General features: G+C 39.9%; 1 protein-coding gene across 2 annotated transcripts in view; it reads left to right on the top strand.

Annotated features, from left to right (window-relative positions):
- Positions 1–1,229: 1,229 nt before the first annotated feature.
- The window catches only part of AGMO (alkylglycerol monooxygenase), a 199,627-nt gene continuing 181,177 nt past the window's right edge, over positions 1,230–19,679 (top strand). The window contains exons 1-2 of one of the 2 annotated variants that reach the window (XM_075050101.1): positions 1,230–1,373; positions 7,958–8,088. In XM_075050101.1, coding sequence (XP_074906202.1) covers positions 1,245–1,373; positions 7,958–8,088 — 260 coding nt within the window. In that variant the 5' untranslated portion in view covers positions 1,230–1,244. Of the gene's footprint in view, positions 1,374–7,957; positions 8,089–19,679 lie in introns of those variants that run through there. The other variant, XM_075050092.1, reaches the window with a different exon arrangement.

Raw genomic sequence — 19,679 nt, 5'->3', positions numbered from 1 at the left:
GTTGTTTAAATGGCAACGTATTTAATACAAACATCACAAATGTGCATTACTTCAATTATTTTAATGTCAATTTCTTCATATGTGTTTTTTTTTTTCTAAACAGAAACTTCAGCTGAAGTGACCTGTCATAGTTCCTTTCCAAAACTAAGGGTTGATTCAAGGTAGAAAGTTTTTCTTTATTTAATGACTGGCAGGATTTAAATTGTGGCAAAATCCTTTACAGCAGGGTGTACAGTCCATTTCTTCTGCAAAGACCGTATGTGGAACTGAATGTCTGAGATGAAGGGGTTCTTGGGGCATTGTGTTATTTTATTTCTGGCTAATCTATTTTGTCACAAAGCTTATTATTTGTACTAAAGCCAAACATATCAAGTGTGATTGACAAACATTTGAGAAGGAAATTCATGCTCCTGAGCTTCAGATTGAAGGCCTGAACGTTCAAAGCCTGTCGTTATTCCCATTTCTAAAAGTCATTTACTGCAAGCACCTAGCACACATTTGTTTTCACTGTTCCTTTTTATTTGCCTAGTTTTCATTCCTTTGTAGATGAAAGCATAATAGATGGCTTCTAAGGGTGACCTTCAGTATAGTCATGTTAATTGGAGCTACATAAAACCGAGCTGTGACAAGCCCTTCTGCAAGCTTAAAAAATAAAAACCTCAAATGGGGAGGGTGCTGGACTGACCCTACAGCTGAACAAAGGAACCAACGAGCATAGCTCAGCTTGTTTCCCCAAACCCTTAACAGTGTAATTTTAAAAAATTCGGCTTTTTACGCAGAAGTCAAGAGCCGAGCGGTATTTCTTGGGCGTGGAAACCGGTGCGAAGGCGAAAGGGGGTGGCTGGAGCTCTGCTGTTCAGCTTCTGGGGGTGAGGGGGGAACGGGGCCGCGCAGCCGGCAGGTGCGCAAGGCCTTTCTCCGGACGCCCGGAGGCGGGCCGTGCCCCTGATGACACACTCAAAACCCCCAGACCGAACCCAACGAACCAAAGCACCCCAGAAAACCTCCGAAGCGGACGAGCCGACGAGAACTAAGAAACCCGAGGCCTTCCCCACGGCGGCCCTCGAGCCGCCCAGCGCCGTGGGGAAAGGAGGGAAGGCAGCCGGGCCGGGCCCACGGCCCGAGGCCTGCGCCGCCCCGGCCCGCAGGCGCCGCGCCGCGGGGCGAGGGGCGGGAGCTCCCCGCTGTTCCTCCGCCTGCCCTCGCCTCAGCGGCGCCGGCGCGGAGCCCAGCGCAGCCGGGCCATGGGCGGCGGGGCGGCCGGGCCGCGGGCCACCGCGCCGGGGCAACAGCTCCGCGCTCTCTTCTACGCGCTGCCGCCCGGAGAGAGCTCCTTCCGCACGGTGGAGGAGGTGCCCGACTACGTGGAGAAGGTGAGAGTCCCCTCCCTTCTTCCCCGGCGGCATCCTTCGCCGCCCCCTCCGCCCACCCTGCGCGCAGCTGCCGCCTGCCTTTTCCCCGAAGCCACGGGCGGTCCAGGGGAACGATGTCCGCCGAAGGGCACCTGAGTTCAGGTTAAATACCTTGTCTTTCTCTGACGGCTTTCACTCCGGGGGTCTCTGCAGCTGCCCCTGTAAGCTGCCTAGGTAACCGTGCGCTCTATTTTAGCTTATTTTAAATGGAGGCTCGGATGCTTTCTCCTGATACCAGGTGCTAAAGTTTTCAGAGAAGCGCCCCAGGTACCTGGGGATTCATGCTAACATTGTTCAGCTTGTTGGTGCTGCTGGATATAGGGACAGCGAGCTGAACTGAGTAAACCAGAAAACGTGATACTGTGTTTGGCTATTACAGTTCTCAAAGCAAGCAAAATGTCAGGTCTCTCTGTGCCCTTGAGGCAAGTGCTGCAAGCTCAGTCAAAAAAAAAGAAAAATAAAAATTTCTATTTAAAAGAAAAAATAAAGATTGTTTAAGAGAATTGAGAACAAATATTTGTGTTGGGACAGTGCTGTCTCCTAAAGCTCCAAGGCAAGAGTACAGAGGTCGGGGTGAGAACGCCCTTGGCAGCAGGCAGCAGCTCTCCTCCCCTGCTGCCCTGCCAGCTTGTCCACTCCTATGAAGGTACCTTTGCTCCCTTCTGTCCTACCTATTGCACATATCTTGGCACACAGCTCCTGCTGAACCTGGAAGCCATGTAAGCTTTTCATGGAGAGAGCAGATTAAAAACTATTTTGCCCTTGTCAAAGTAAATTCAGTCCAGCTTCACTGAAGATCCACACTTTTCATATGGGTCCTGGTAGCTCTGGCTAGCTCCTCTGCCAGGTAAACCTTGGACTGCTGTGCAGCAGCTGCTGTTGGGCTGCGATGGAGTTGTCATGGGTTGCGCAGAGTAGTTCAGCACTGTCAGCAGCTTTCTGGGAATCATAGCATGCAGCAGCCCCTTGCTGATGGCTGTTACCAGCAAACATTGCCCTTTTGGATAGGGTAAGCAGACAGCTGCTGCAAACCCAGCCTGTGCGTGCAGTGTCTGGTCGATGGACTGCTTTCCTCAGAGGCATTTTGCAACTAAGCTATAGCATCGTGGTCCAGGAAGACTGTCTAGAGCTTGACAGTTTTGCCTAGTCAGCTGATCTCTCCCTCCAGCTCTTATCTATTGCCTATCTCAATCCCTTTTACTGTTCGCACATTTCCAGCCGAGCATCATTCACTTTCTTGCCAGCAGGATTCCTTAACATCCCTGAGCTTTCTTCTCCCGTGCAGACCTGTGCAATATTCAGCTCAGACCTTGGCCAAACCTGGAATTTCTTTTACTTGGGCACAAAACTGTAAAAGTTTGTGGAAGGATTCTTAATACTTCTTTGCATTACAAAAGTGCCTGCAGGCTTCTGCTGTTGTAGAGCACCATTGTGATAAGTTTGTAAGGGAATATAAACCTCGCACAAAAACTACACTAAAAAAAGTTTTGCCATTATGATTATACTTTCCTATAATTGCTATCTTTGGTTAGTTGTACTAGAATCCCCCGCCAATGCATTTCTTGCCAGAACAGATCTTTTGATGCTTGGTTAGGTTGGTGTGTAAAAGTCTTTTAGTGGTATAACTGTTTTAACTCTATGGCTTTGGTCTCAGCATAGGCAGTGTTCACACCTCTTCTTCTGGACATGTGTTTGTGGGCAGAAGGTAACTATCTACAGTCCCTCTCCAGCTGCTTGTCACTGTTCTGCATTTGAACTACTACTCTGGCAGCTTCGCTTGGACTGTTTAGGCAACAATTGCAAGAGCAGCAGATCCATTGGATTCAGGAGGGCTAGATTTTAATAGTGACCTGAGGAACCATTCAAGGGGGACTTTGAGTGGTAAGCCCTTAAATTGGTACAAATACAGATGTGCATGTCTGAGCTCAGCCCAACATAGAACAAAAAAGCGTCTACTGTAGAGCTGGTAATAAATGAAGGCCTCAGCTCAAATAATTCACTCTAAAAGACAGTAACAATGATGCGGGTATGACACAAACTACTGATGACATTGTCTCCTAAACAGTTTTTGGGGTTTTTTTTCCTGAGACACCATGTAGAAGTGGGTTTTAGATCTTGGCTCTGTGATCTATCATGTGTATCATATGGATGAAGGTATTTCTAGTACATTAAATCACATGGCTACAGTTGAGGGGATATGCACCTTCCAACTTTAAGCAGGTGGCAGAACCTCCTATTTCACACCAATATTCATGTTTTTAGTGATCTGCAAAATTGAGCACTTTGGAGATTTACGAAATATATGCACTTCATAGGAGTAGCTCCCTTGAGCTGGTCAGCTGTGCTGTTACATCTGGGCAGCAAATGACAGCATTGGGTGAAGCAGCTCTGATTTTGAGAACAGAATTACTTAGCTTAACTTGTGTCATGTATGTTCTGGCTGTGGTTATATTACTTCCCTTATCAGAGGCAGGACAGCTCCTGGTCCCTGCATTGTGCTCTGTATGTTGGCAGAGCTGTACGTGAAGGCCCCAAGTTCTGTTTAAAACGTGAGCTGATCAGCTACCAGTGATTAGTAGCAAAGCTCTGCAGCACTGCCCAGGGAAACATCACCCATCCAACTAATGTCCAAAATTCTGGGAAAAGGGGTCCAAATCCTGGACCATAATCATAGAATTTATTTTTATGTGAGCTTTTGTCACATAGAATTTGAAACCCTTGATTTTCCATTATTTCTAGGAAGAGAAGAGAAAGCATAAGTCAATTTTCTTTCTCCAGGGCAGAACATCCTGACTCTTACAATGTATACTGATGGCTTGCCGTGTTGTTTCATGAGCATCCTATTTGCTATGGGTATAAGATTATGCTCTGTTTTTTTGATTCTCTCATAATCTACAGATGGGCAGACGGAGTGCTGCTTTTTGCTTGCCGAATATAGTTTTCATGAACAGCAACAACTTCACTTTGCTCCTTGCTACATTCTGAAATTATCACTTGTGCTCAGTAAAGACTTTCATGAGTCAGACTCAGGAAGAGAGCGCACTGTTCCTTCTGCTGAGAGCCCCAAAATGAAAGCTTTAAATTTAATAATCATTGTTTTTCTTTTCTATTTTCTCTCTGCTTTTGAGAGCCTAAAGATTTAAGTTCACATTTACACTCAATTCACATTTTAGGCTTTGCTTCTAAATAATGAGGCACAGAACCTTCGTATTTAGTTTTACATGAAAGTTGAGATTCTTATGTTATAAGGACCTGGGACTTTAAGAAAACAGAAACTGTTTCAAGACTTGCAATAAACCCATGAATTTATGCTGAGTTTCAACTTAGAATATTATTTTTTGCAACTGTATAAAGCAGAAACTGATTTTAAATGGTCCTTTGCATTCTGTAAGAGTTGGTTACTTATAAGGGAACTCCTCTTAGTGCTCAGAGTAAGACTTTCAAGTTATGGATCAGTTATACAAGTAAACCACAAGCTAATGCAAATCTCCATTAAGTATTTCCAGTGATGGGTGACAAGAAAGAAACATGAAACAGAGAGAGAGTAAAACATTTATAAACCAGAAGATATCAAAAGGATCCAGCTTCTGCCTCTGACCTGTGATGCCAACAGTAGCTATCCTCAACAGGTTCCTTAAATGTCTTCATTGTCACTTTAACTTAAAAAAAGGAAAAAAAAAAAAAAGGAATGGTTAGTCTAGCAAGACTATTGTCTGCCTTACTGACTGTCTCTTTTTTTTCCTGAATTAGTCACATTATCCTTCTGCTATATTACATCTCATCCTTAGACTGCAGGCCATTTGGAATAGGGAGTGACTTTTCCTTCTGTTTGTACGGCATCTAACATGGTATGATCCTGCTTCATGACAATAGCTGTTGGGTGTTATGGTCACATAAATAATATATACTAACCTGACATAGTTGATCCCTTTGAACTGCTTTGGACAAAGCTTAATGTGGGTATGTGGGAGTGGGATAGTAATTTCTTAGATACTAAGAGGTATGCCATAAATCTTTCCTTTCGCAAGCTCCTTGACGGGCAGGAGGTTAAGGCTGTCTGAATGTTTCTCTATCCTCCTTGCTATGACACTCCCTATTTGTGAGTCAAAAAATGCTGTCAAATGCTTGGCTGTCTCACAGCTTCACAGTGGGAACAAAATATTTAATGAAGTCAATGGGAAAGAAGTTATATTAATGCGTATTAGTATAAAGTCAAGTATTTTAACCATTTCAGAGGTTGCGAGGTAAAGTGAATCACCACATAGAATACAGGCATTGTATATTTCCTATTCACTATTTTCATTTCATGAATAAAGCATCCCACTACTTCTGTCCTGAGCCCATTCAATTTGCTGTGCAGCTTCTGCTGTTCCATAACTGAAACTGCCTGTACTCTGTGCTAGACCTGGCTCCTAATATTGTGGTCAAGTGTTTCTTAGTTGTTCTTAGTAAGACTCTTTTTATCTCTGCTGGAATGTACAGCTGTGGTCATCAACCTTTGTTTGATAAGTTAGGAATCTGTTCTTTAATTAAATCAATTAAGAAAAGTACATTAAAAGTCTTGTCTACTTAGAAATGAAGAAGCTAGAGCTAAACAAGGAGTAATTCATATTTTCCTAGAATGTTTCAATGTTTTCAAACAGAAGGTTGCAGGGTTTGGTTTTTATTTATTTATTATTGATTTCAAATATCCACAGATTTACCACATTGCTTTTCTTGGGTGCTGTTTAGGCTTTATCCATAGGTCTTCCTTTGCTTTCAAAGGTTTTTATATCATCAGTTAGTGCATATCCCAAACAGGCTTTTAGATACCTGTTAAAGAGCAAGCTAGGCATCTAAATTAAAAAGTGCCATGTTGATATTAATCTCTGTTCATCTGCTATTGTAACCTAACCCTGAGCTGCTGAAGTTTATGAACTTTCACATTTCCTAGACGCTATAAATCTCTTGCTGCTTGCATGGTTTGAATCATCCAATTCTTCTTCGACTGAGCAATCTGGTCTATATCCATCTTAGTCTCTTTAGTGTCCCAGCCTGGTAGGAATTCCCAGATCACATCTCACTTGGCAACAGAAATGAGCACCCTCCAAAATGCAATGGCATTTGCAGAGGCAACATGCTTCTTCCATTAAAATGTTGTACAGGCAGGAGCAGCCTCTCTTCTACAGCAGTGCAGTTTGAAGGATTCCAGTCTGTGAATCTATAGGTGTTTGCAGGTCATTTGAAGCGGGCAGCAGAAGATGACTAACAGGGCAAGTTTGGCAGTGTGATGCCTTCCATAATGGTACAGAAAGTCTCACTGGTCTTGCATTTCTCTTGCCCTGCAAAACATGGTGGGAATTTTATGCCTTAATACCACTGAGAAGGAGTTGTCTGAATGTCTCCACGGTCACTTAAAAGTTTTCTACAGAGCGAGGGAGGCAGCTGAAGGAACATTCATGTGTACAGAGATCTGATGCAAGCAAAACAACTCCTTCCTATTTTCCTTGCCATAGGTTGCCTAGATTTTGGTGGCGGTGGCTGATACGCTGCCGCTGCCACTGCCTCATCATTCCTTCCACCCATGAAGTGCAGGGACTGTTAGCACTCCAGTGTTAGCAAAAAAACATACACTCTATCAATTACTGTTATTCAGTCCTTTTTTCTTGCTTATGCTGATGAAAATTTGAGAACAGCTGTAACAATCTTTCTCCACTGATGAAAAGTTGTGTTGTCACAATAATGTTACCCAACCCTACCACTAGTCACAGCCATACTTTTCTCCATTGGGTGCTGCTGTTGTGCATTTTCAACTTGCCCGTTGATCTGGGATGCAAGATGGACAGTGTGAATTGAATCCTAGACTGAAGCAGGGTTGTGAGTGAGAAATGTTTCAGTCTCACTCCTCATTATACTTTTCTTCAGAAAGGCAGAAAATTATTTTACAGTTAGTCAACCCAAAAGAAAAAAGGGAACATTGTATCATTGCTGCTGGGTCTGGAAAGAGAACCAAATCGGAATGGGCTGCATAGTTACTAGGTTCTCTGACAAAAACAGCACAGAAGAGCTGTTGCTATCTGCAGCAAAAAGCATGGCAACAGAAATGCCGAGTAGAAGGAAACTCACTTTACTATGTCTTTCAGATAATATTGTTGGATGCCAAATTCAGTGGCTGAACACATTCAAAAACTGCTTACATATCAAATCAAAAGCAGATTCTGTTTTATCTTGTTGTTGCTGCTCTCACTGATTTACTTGAATATGAGAAACCTGAGTTTGGAAAGACTTTTGTGTTTTGTTTTGATGCCATATAACAATCTATGTGCAGAAGATACAAAAGAAAATAATATGGGAGAAGGTTAGTGCACTGGACTTATGCTTGTGTTGTGGATTAAATGGTAGTCTTGGTTGTTCTGATGCTTAAGGTCCATGTGGAGCTTTATCATAGTAGTAGCTAGTAAGGTGCCAGACAACCTGAGAAGTATCTGGCTGTATAAAGTGCTGTTAAGAAAGGTGAATCTAATTCTATTTGTGATGTGACTTCTTTTCTTCACACTCTTTTTCAGAGTATTCCATTCTTCATTGCTTTTATTGGGCTGGAGTTTGCTGTCAGCTGGGTTCAGAAGCATAAGCTGTCAGGTCGGATCAATGATGGCATAAGTTCTCTTTCCTTAGGCATCCTGTCTCGACTGCCAGAGTAAGTATATGTGTTATATTAGCTTAAGATTGTTTTTTAATCACTAAGAAGGAAGAAAAGAGAATCATGTATTGAAGTTGTTATTGCTAACCCAAAATGATTAAACAAGGCATCTGGATCTTACTTTGCTAAAATGAAGTTGCATGAAGAGTGTAAATGTCTTTCTAATCTGTAAGGCTAAATATCATACTTGCAGGGTATTTTCCAGCTCCAGTTATATTCATCTGTATTTGATCTTGGCTGATTCTGGGAATTCAGCTGACTTGACCATATCTTATGTTAGACTGTATGTTAAAATCTGAGTTTCTTTCATTAAACTTCAGAAAGAAGAAAACAAAACCAACAAACCAAGCCAAGTCCATTATTTTCATTAGCCTTTAAAAATAAAATTGTGTGCATTTAAGCAGATTGACAGAACTGTGACTATGTGTGTGATCCAAAGTTCTTTGAACTCAGTTGTAATCTTGTGTTTAATTTCAGTGGATTTTAATGCCTGAGGGAATTGTTGCAAACATGATCATCTAATCTACTCTCCAATGTAAAGGCCATAAGATTTACCTGAATTAGTTCACCGTGAACAGAGTTGTGTTTTAAAGAAATATCCACTGTGGATTACTAAATATCCAGTAACACGGAATCCAGCAAATTCTTTATATAAATTGCTCTAAATATTTTTCAGGAGCTCTAATTACTTCTAAGGAATACCATGTTTTAGATCTGCCTTTGTATGATATGAGCTTCCAGATGCTAGTTTTTTATTACATCTTTTCTATTAGAATGCGATTACATTTCTATTCCCCACGTATAAATTTACAGATTACCATCAAATTGCATATAATCTGTTCATTGCATGAAGAAAAGTTTCTATTATTTGAATTTGACTATATGGTGTATTTTCAAGTCTTTCAGTTATTCCCACAGTCCTTTTTCTGAATCCTCTGCAGTTTTTCAGCCTTCTTAGTGTTGATGTCTCAAGTGCACTCCATATTTCAGAAATTACTACATCAGTGCCAAATAATGAAGTCATTTGTTCTCTATTTCTACTTGTTGTTCCTCCCTTTATATATCCCAGGTCCTTTGAGCCATCCTTCATCCCCATATATTTTTTTAGATCCTGTGGCTTACATTCCTCATTCATAGGCAATATGTTCTTATATTTGGCCACATAGAAATACATGGATTGTACATTTGGTCATCCTAAAATACTTTGAATCCATGAGATGTTGTCTCTGTTACTTAGAGATCCCTGTTTTTTGTCATTGCAAATTTTACTAGAAATCTCCTCTTTCAATCCAGGTTATTGATAAAATACATTCAAAGAGCACAGCAACAAAAACATCCCTTCTGGCAAGTAGCACCTATTTTCTGAAATGTGTAAATCACCCACTTTGTAATCTATTGAACATTTGACATTTACCTGATTTTTTTTTAACTTTCTAAGAAAAGTTTTGACAAGATCTATGTCTGTGCCTTTAAATCAGGTACAAAGACTACTTGTGATGGATTATGTTAGTTATCAGTAGTAAATACTATGTATGAAGCCTTTTAAGGAATTTGGTAGATAAATAATGTCACTTAAAGACACTTTCCTGAACTCTTCATATATCTGCAAATAAGACGCATGAGAAATATTCAAACGTAAAGTAATGTCTAAGTTATTTGAGAATTTCATTAAGCTATTTTTGCGTCTAGTGTACACCCTATATTCAAACCATTGTGTTGCTTTTAATATGACTTGTAAGCGTGATCTTGAAGGAGAAACTTTCAATTTTTCATTATATTTTAAGCTGTAATAAATTAAATATTTATCAATACATTAGACGTGTATGCACTAACACACAACCCTGATAAAGGCTTACTCTAGTTTGCAGGCAGCTAATATTGAAATAGTTCAAACGACCCTTCTGCAACTTAACCCAAATTTTCTAGACAGTCATACACTTCACAGGTTTACCATGCTAAACACATATTTTTTCATCTGAAATATTCAGGACCGATTAAATTAAACACGGGGACTGAGATACATGTAAAGTAAGTTTGAATGGTTTTGCAAAGCCTTTTGGCTTTATCTTAAGAATACTGAAATGCTTCAGATGCACTTATTCATGGAAGAAATGATTGTTAAGAGAACTAGCGTTGCATGTGTGGAATGCAGCTTTGCAAGGTGCTGAGTACTTTTATTATTTTGGCACTCAGTACTTTGCTGTAGAATTTGGCTTGTGGGCTACGCAGTTTTCTTTTGGATAAGAATTATTTTGCAAGGTTGTTTCAAGTGAGTGAACCAAATGATCCATAAGGACACAAACGTTGCAGCATCAGGCAAATCTGCAGGATTGGTACACTTAACTCATTGCTACACAAGCACAAGAAGTCTCTTCCAGGTCACTTGTGTGGCTCTCATGGCTGAAAATACAAGACCCTCCTCAACAGTTCTTTCCAAAAAAAAGAGTTCTGTAAAGCTTTTAACTTTCTGGCTGAATGTGAAAGAAGCAGGCAAAATACAGACTTCCTAAATTATTTAATTGCATGTTAATATCACAATTCTGGTGGTGACTGCTCAGTATAACACCTCTTCTGTGAGTAAGAGGAGTTGTGAATAATAGACTGGCTAAAAAGGCTCTAACTGAAAAAAAACAGAACAGTTTACCGTTCTGTCTTCTGCCTCCATGGTGTGAAAGAACTGGGTCAGATAAAAAAGGGGGGTGAGGGGAAGCACATGCAAAATCTGTTGCTAAAACTTTCATTTCAGTCTTTCCTGTTCAGGCAGAAAAAAGGTAGGGAAAGCTGACAGAAACTGCTAAAACAATATTTCAGCAGAACCCACAGCATCAGGGGAAATACTAGTGCAAATCATTAACAGCTGAAGGTTAGATTAACACACCATTGATTGTATCCTCTCCCAGGGACTAATTTTCATTTTCTCAACTAGCAGCAATGGTTTGCCACTTCCTTAAAAAAATCTGTGGTTCAATCTAAAATGGTGGGCTTCAGTCTATTAGTTAGAATGAAGCTTCAGATGCATCATTGCAAAGAGGTCTTTATATTTAATGAAAAAATTAGGAGTCACAGACCATATTCAGCCTCTAAGTATGTTTTTCCATTTCACAGCCTGTATAACAGAAGTACGGCATGTCTTGAGGGAAAACAGTATTTATTCAGTGTTTCTTACTTCATTGTTGGAGAAAATGCAAATCATAAATTGTTGATATTCATATGCCAAATATTAAAAATGTAGGTGTAAGTGGAAAAGTCTAATTGGACAAGGCAATGTGTTTTGTTTTTAGGCTTATTAGACTCAACAGCATATAGTAAGTTGAATTGCTTTATGCGCACATACTGTCTCTTGTAAAATAGCCCATACATTTCTTAAATATAATTTTCTCTGCCTTAATGCATACTATGCATTCCTCTGCATGTATGAACACTAAATGTTATATGCAATGAAAAGTAATTTGGGGGAAAGGGAGAAACTTGAATTACTAAGCTTACTCCCAGCATCCTAAATGTTGGTGGTTAAAAAATTTCTGAGAACTTTTATTCTAAATAAATAAATAACTTTTCTAACTAACCATTGCCAGGAGACTTGAAATGCTGCTTTAAAAATATTCTCCCAAGAGAAAGTTTATTTTGGGTATAAATATCCACTATACAAGTATGTGCATTATTTCATATTGGCCCATTTCTTCTTTTAAAGCAGCAGAACATAAATCAAATCAGAAAGTGTTTGGGGGATAACTGAGGTAGGTACATTTTCAAACTAGTTGGGAAAGTCTCCGTTCTTTATGGTCATGCTCAATTGCCAGTTTTTACTGTTCAACTCTGCAACACAGTCAGACAGTGTGTGAGTGTGTATATATATATATGTCTAAAAGAGTTTTGTTGGTCAAGTCTGCAGTAAACTTCTCCATTTCTAAAGAGAACATTACCATTTGTATATATTATTTACTATGGTTTTTGAAACAGGAGATTAGAGTTCTCTGAAGCGTTGAACATCAGAAAGGAATGAGAAAATGCTTTTTGATTGGTTCATGCTATTATGCATCTTAAGATATCTGCACATCAGCAGTAATTGAATCAAAGGAGTACAAATCCGGTTTCTGCTGTAGACCAGCATATTCAGAGTTTTGTACATATCTAGATTTTAAATAATCTTCCAGAAGTTAGATTGGAGAGGCAGTTTCATGTACGTTTTAGACCAGCACTGCTGCCAGATGAAGCACCTTTGCCTTGTATTTCTGGTTGTTCATTCCTGCCTCTGTACCTTCTCTCCCCTTTTGCCAGCATCAGTGTCGCGTTGCCCTGTGGTAAAGTGGCCCAGGAAGCAGGTCCAGCACCCACCCATCATATTAACCTGCATCAATTCTTACTATGGCTGTGCAAAATCTTGTGCTAGCACAAGAAGTGGGCTTGGAAAAAAGCAGTCAGTTGCAGGACAAGAAATCCTCAATTCTTTTGTAGCATTACTGAGTTATCTGCTTTAAAACATATGTAAAATTGCAATCTGAAACCAGAAGTTTTCAATTCTTAATAATAGCAATATGCAGAGCTGATTAGAATACACTTGATTCACGTTGGTGCAAGCAGTTCACAACCCTGTGGACCTGGCAGTGTCCTGACAGAACACAAAATAATTGCCTGCATGCATTTATCCATCTAAAGTATGTCCTGGTTTCCTGAAGTATCTACACAGAAAATTATTATCTCATAAATTAGTGATTGCATCTCGCAGAAGAAAATTTGATACATGCAGTTTCTCGTAAATTATATTTTCACTTCAAGACTTATTAGGTAAATTTTTTTTCCCCACATCTGTTTGACTAAGGCTTTGGACAGATGTTTATTTAGAGCATGGTCAGATGTGTTGCTTCTGATCCAGCTGCCCCCTTAGATCTGCCAACATAACTCCACATTTAATTGCTCCCTAACCTGGTCCTGACAAAGTGATCCAGCTAAAAGCAGAAACAAAAGCCCCCAAGAACTATAAAAGAGGTGTTTAAGCTCAGCTGCATTCATTTTGACGGAGCCAGGTCAGGGAGCAGCTATGCATGCAATTACGCTGGCAGGTCTGAGGGCTGGTAACCACCACACTTAGGGTAGTGATGAGCAGATGGAGCCAAACTGGAAAGGTAATCACTTAACCTGATTAAATGGCAAGTAGAGCTGCTGTGCCATGCCATGCACCTAAACCAGCCTAACTTCTGGCTACTGCACTTCTGTGCTTCCTGTACTTACTTACATAGTCCTCCCTTTCTCTTGTGTTGGTTCAGGTGCTCATCTGATCCCGTGTGGAGTTAATTTCAGTTCACTGTGGGAGCAAACAGGTATTTGCTTAAGGCAGAGAGACAGGCAAGCAAGTGGGAATGGGGCAGCCAAGAGCTGTCAGGCCCTAGGCTCCGGCTCTACTGAACCTGCAGTCATGACCATGCCTGCAGCAGCTAGCTATGGCAATTTAAGAGACTACCTGTCAATAGATGTTTCCAAAAAAATGGGATTTTAATAGGTAACAAGCCTGAAGAGACAGAATCTACTCACTTCCCCATTCCTCCCCACTCCTCTCCAAGTAGTGCTAGGTAATTATATATTTCATAAGAGCACCCTTCTGGCTGCAGTGTCCCATATACACCACTGATTGTTCCCACATTTGCCAAAGGTCACAGCCCTCACAGCTCTGTCAGAAGAATAACTCACTAGTCTTTTGTAGGTAAAGCAGTCAGAGTAGGATAAACAGTTTCAATACTGGGCAACAGGAACTGGTAGCATTTTCAGCAGGCAAACCTGACTCTGAAAGGGGATTTTCTAAATCAGTTCAGTTAAGCTTATGGCAGTGACTACGTAAACAGTCTTTGTTTGGTCTAATTAGGTTTTTTTGATCTGGTTTGTCATTGATGAATTGAGTGGAACTAAATCAGTAAAGTTAGGATAATTAATCCACACAAGAGTTACTATTTTCTCACTGCATCAGTTTAACACAGTTTTATAAATTTGGTGTAAATCATGCTGCATCCTCAGGCAAGTCCAAATCCAGCTGTGCCCGGTAAAGATGCATCAGTTTAACACAGTTTAACACAGTTTTATAAATTTGGTGTAAATCATGCTGCATCCTCAGGCAAGTCCAAATCCAGCTGTGCCTGGTAAAGATGCTAGTGCCTCCTGCCTGCTGTCAGGTGCTCATCACCACCTCCCCAGTCCCCTGTTACCATCTCCACTTCTCTCAGTGGTGAGTCCTCCCCGGGCATATCAGTAGCATTACCATGATTTAAACTGTAGAATTTTGTTAACCTGGTTCATTTTGTTTGAAGCAGGCTGAAGAGCTCCGGAGTACCAACGAGCAGCTCTAGACAGCCTGGCATGCAGGGAGCGCTACTTTTTGGTGATGACTAAGGAAAGCTCTGAGCCAGAGTTTAAAACTCTGGAATTTCTAATGAAAAGATGTATAAGCTACTAAACATTAAAAGGAAGGATTTGGGAGAGAGACTTGGGAGAGTTGGGATGTTCTCAGACTAATTGACTGAACCAATTGGTAGTCCCAACCTGCCATAATGTTCTAGAGATTGTTGTATTTCACACAAGCCTGTCAGGGAGCCAATTATTCTTTTAGGTTGTAACCACTTACACAGACACAGCTGTTTACAGAATGCGTATTTGTCTACATCCTTAGTATTGCATCATTGCCTTTTTCTATACAGTGGGGCCAGTAAACGGCTTGGTGATCGCCCGTTCATGAATCTTAGAGCCCAGCTTTGCACCTGCCATGTCTTTAGAAACAAAGGCAAGCTGTCAGTGTTTGTTCTCAAATATACTTTTGCTCTTCTGTGAAAGTACAGACTGTGAACTGAGTTTACCCTTATTGGAAGTATGTTGTTAATTAAGTTCAGTAGTCTCTGTAGCTCACAAAATATACCAATTTCTTAAGCCCATTAAATCTTGTGTAGATTTTTATTCCATGTTTCTGTATTTTTCTTTAAGATAAATTGTGGCAGTTTGCATGCATTTTGAAAAAACTAAGGAACTGCTGCTGTGTAGAGAGTACCCTTCTGACTGAAGCACTTTTGTGCTAAAAGATGCATTAAGCTTAAATCAGGATTCCACTAGATGGAGCACAGGGGTAGCATTTTTAGAGCTGGCCAACCTAGTTTCCTGGGTCAACACCTAGAAGTTACGGAAATGAGGGAAAAATGTCTCTTAGCCATTCTGTAAATCAGTGTTGCAGATCTGAAAAGAATAGACTTTCACCACTGTGTATGTCACTGACAAAAACAAACTATCATTTTAGAAGTTCAAAAGTGTGACCAAACCAGTTCAATAGAAATTCTCATGTAAATATTTTTCCTCATTTCATCATTTGATGTGCTATGATGTCTCACTGAAGTTATTTCACTGTATTTTTATAGACCATAGGAACAGTCATCCGTTACCAGTTCCATTGTTCTAGGTAAATTCAGAAGAACTAATCTCAGTTGAATAGAATACCCTTTTCTCTTTCCTCATCACTTCTGTTTATATGTGACCTTTGAGAATATTATTGGCTTGTTCCTAATCTAACTTAAACTGTAATGCAAATTTGCTGACTTCAATGGAACAACCAAGTATGAGAGAACAAAATCAGATCCTCAATTGGAAAAGGGTACTAAGTAAGCATATGTATTAGACTTATATGGTGCTATTTATGCAAATATTGATAAGTCAGGTCCATTGCCTCACAGAAGACGACGTTCTAGAATCTCCCAGTATTGTGTGTCCTGAAGTTACTGGAACAGAACTTAGTGCCCTGTGTGCTGGGCAGGTATAAATAGGTCTAAAGAAATATAACTTCCATTTTCATAAAGAAAGAAGAGTAAGCTACAATGCCAGAAACTCAGCTTCTGAACTGAACTTTTTAAACTAGGATTTGTCATCTTTTAAAGATCACATGTAATTAAATTTACTAGAAGACCTTGTGTAAACTTAGGGCAGAATGTGTTACTACTATGGATTATATTACTAAAGGCAGTGGAACTTCCCATGAAAATATTTAAGTTCTGGATTTATAATTGGTTGCTTATTTACGTATGAAAGTGCAAAGATAAACAAGAAGTGACTTGAATTATATAGACAGGACTTGGACTTAATAATAAAAAAGCATAACACTGACTTTAGTTCTTTTCCTTCCAAAATCTGTTGTTTCATGTTTTATTTCACCCACTACTGTAAATTAATATTAGTGTCTTAAATTAGAGGATAAAAAGTGACGTGCAAAAGGAATAGGTTTGGTGAAGAAAAGGTCAGTTCTGTAAGACAAAACGTTATGCAATACTGCATACAGTACTGCTAGTAGGGATACCAAATTCACCTCCATTTTACTTCATTTTGCATTTGATAGGTTTTTTTTCTCCTTGAGGAGAACTGGGGATTTGCATTATTTAGGCTAAAATGCTAGACAAGAAAGCCATACTGAGGAAGAGGAGAGGCTTTGATTCAGCTTTTGTGTCTGGTGGGAACATTTTCTCAAAATGTAGGTGCTATTTCCTGTAATCAAGGGCTTCCAGAGCCTGATAATCATTTCCCAGCTGTATCATTTTGGTGAATTATTTTTTAGCCTTGGGTTATTTCATGACTGGTTTTGCATATTAAGAATGGGAGAGGATCATATTCATCTTGATGATAGAAAACAGGGAATAGAACTCCCACAGCTCCCTCTCCTTTTCCCTCCACCTTGTGGAAAGTTTGGCTTTGTGCTAAAGCGTGAAAAAAGCCTTGACTGCAGTATGTCAGGCATATTTCAGCTCGATTTGTGTCAACCCTAATAAGTCAGCTGACAAGGTAATAAATTGGGTGTCTGTTCAAGACCTGGCACCTGTACAGGAAATAAAAAGGGATTTCAGTTGCAGGAGGTTTGCTTTGTTTTGCAAATGGACCTTTTCTCAAGGCTCCTCTACCTCCTCCCCCCTTCTCCTCTTTACTGAAATCATGTTATCAAAATGTTTATTTCAATTGTGACTGGAGCCAGTTTTTCATCTGGAAAAGAAAGCTCTATGAGTATCCTTGGAAATGGAAATCCTTATGCTTTTCACTCTGAAACAAAGGCTTACAGAGCATTTAATTATTCATGTATCCTGCTGTTACATATATGGTCTGAATAATTTCAAATTATCGAGGAGAAACTGCCTTTGTTCAACATTTTGAAACTTTACATTCATGTATTTCGAATCAGGCTAGAAGAACTGAATTTATTTAACCCAGGGAAACTGTATTAGTAATATCTCACTATTTTTAATGATAATATAACCTTGTGACCAGGGTGTCTTAACATGTTTCCCTCTGTGTCTGACCTCCAAGGATGCAAGTCTGTTAGAGCCCTTGAGAGCTGTGCTTTTGTAGGTCCAGCTGTAGAGCTGTGTTTTTAGCTCAGGGGCCCCAGGTCAGTTCCCAGTGTGACGCGAGGTGGTGACTGCAATAGTGGTGAGAGGCGAGGCGGTTTCCTTGGGGTCTTCACTTTTGATACACAGATCTTTCTCCGTGCTCGGAAGAGAGACAACAACTACTGTCTCTGACCCTTTTCCCTTTTGGTGACTGTCCTGGCCACCATGGAAGAGGTTTCCTAAAACTTTGGTTTCAGGCTCTAAGGCTGATCTGTGCGTTGGAGGAAGCAAAACAGGACCTTGTCTTCTTTCAAATGGGCAGCTGCCTTTTCTTCCAATTGAATTTTGTCCACCTTTCCCCTCCTTCATTATCCCGTAGGGATCTACCATAAGTAGATCTTCATTTCCACATGGAGAGTTCATCTCCCAGAATTTCCTTCTTGGACTTTTTTAATTAGCAGAAGTGATAATCTGACCCAGTGGAAGGAGAAAGGGGGAAATGGTTTATTAAAACAAATATTATCACCTTTGAGTAAAGTATGTATGAACTTCAGGAACAAGGAGACGAAAACTCTCAAAGTCAAAACAGTTGCCTAAGTGCATACTTTGCACATAATAAGAAAATTTTCAGCAGAAATGTTAAAAATCCAAGAAGGTAAATCTGTGCAATGTATATAATAAGGTTTTCTATACAGTCTGTCTGTTCTAGGATTTATTACTCCTTATGCAGAGGATTGGACTAGATGACAAAAGTCTTGCCTATCTGCTTCTGTCATATTTATGGTTAAAACCTAACATTTAAATGAGGAAAAAGTTTTCTTAAGTTCTCTTCAGTATTTTCAAGAAGTGAAAATGGAACTTGAGGGAGAAAAAAAGGGGCAATATAAACCTTTAAAACTCCAAGTGAACTTTCAGAATTGTAATTGAATGCAAGCTCTGGACTTTCCTATCTATCACACTGTAAATTTTAAAAAAATACTTAGCTAAGCAGCTCTTCTTTCTCCAGCATTGCATAGTGATATGATGAATTACTCTAAATTAATTACAGTAATCAGCTAGTGTTTTGTGCTGTAGTGTTGTGATTCGAGCATGAAGGAAAGAATGTACAGCAAATCACATATATAAAAAATGTGTTGCAGGGTTAGCTCAAGTTTTACACCTTGGCCTCAGCCTCTGGAAAAAAAAAAAAGGACTCAAGGGTGAAATACTGAAAGCTGATCAAAAATGGAGGAAATGTACCAGTTCACATATCTTTGGATGTACTGCAAAGGCATTATATGTTAATAAAAGCGAAAGAATAAAGTAAGAAAACAGTACCTAATAATAACTGATACTCTATGTTGCAAGAGGTGTTTTAAATTTCCTGGTCATTGAAAAGATGTTAAGAAATGCCCAGTTCTTTGTGTTTGCATAATATCAGCTCCCTTCTGACCTGTTGTGAAAGGGATTGAGAATTTATACTGAACTTTACAGATGCCTCATGAGGTGAATTGCAAAAATCTGGTTGGACACATATAATCTTCTTTAAAAATATTTATAGAACACAGCTCTTATGAAAATTAAACATGTTCCAGGTGTGTATGGTCCAACTTCTGGGCATAGCTAAGTTGTTTTCGAAGTGGTAGATACACCTGTCATTGCTAGTCAAGAGAAATTCTTCATCTGCCAGCTGCTAAAATGAAACTTCATGGGTTTTCTTGTGTTTTGGTTTTGTCCAAGAGAAAAACTGGGATGATTGTAGTAAAGGTAGGAAGGAGTTGCAGGTAAGATGTGGCAGCTGGCTGTGGAAAAGATATTAGTTCTCTTCTTCCCAAACAACAATTCCTTGTAATGCTTCAGCTTCTTGGGATAAAATGGTGGATGTGACACTATTCTGCTTGCAGGCTAGTATTGGGAGCTTGAAATTTTCAGCTGACTTTGTTCCATGTTAATAGAGAGACTAGCAGCACAGAAACTCAAGATGTTTCCTTCTAGCTTTATTCAAAACACTGTTGTGGGAAGAGGTGCTAATGCCAGAAGTATAAAAGCTCTGAATGGATATCTCTGCAAAAATACGGAGGCGACCTCGAAGTTCAGTCATAGCATTGGGCGGTGGTTCGTAAGCTGAAACAGCCATGTTTGCTGAGGTTCCCTCGTGTTTCAGTGCAGCTAACCAAAAGTACAAGGCATGGCCAGACTGTCCTCAGGGATGTTTTCCAGGTGTGTGAAACAAGGCTTTAGAGAACAAAGAGCATATGTCCTTTTTTAGTTTTT

This window comes from Buteo buteo, chromosome 2, assembly GCF_964188355.1.
Source record: "Buteo buteo chromosome 2, bButBut1.hap1.1, whole genome shotgun sequence".
NCBI lineage: Eukaryota > Metazoa > Chordata > Aves > Accipitriformes > Accipitridae > Buteo > Buteo buteo.
Note: the sequence above shows the minus strand (reverse complement) of the source record. Positions and strands in the feature narration are given on the sequence as shown.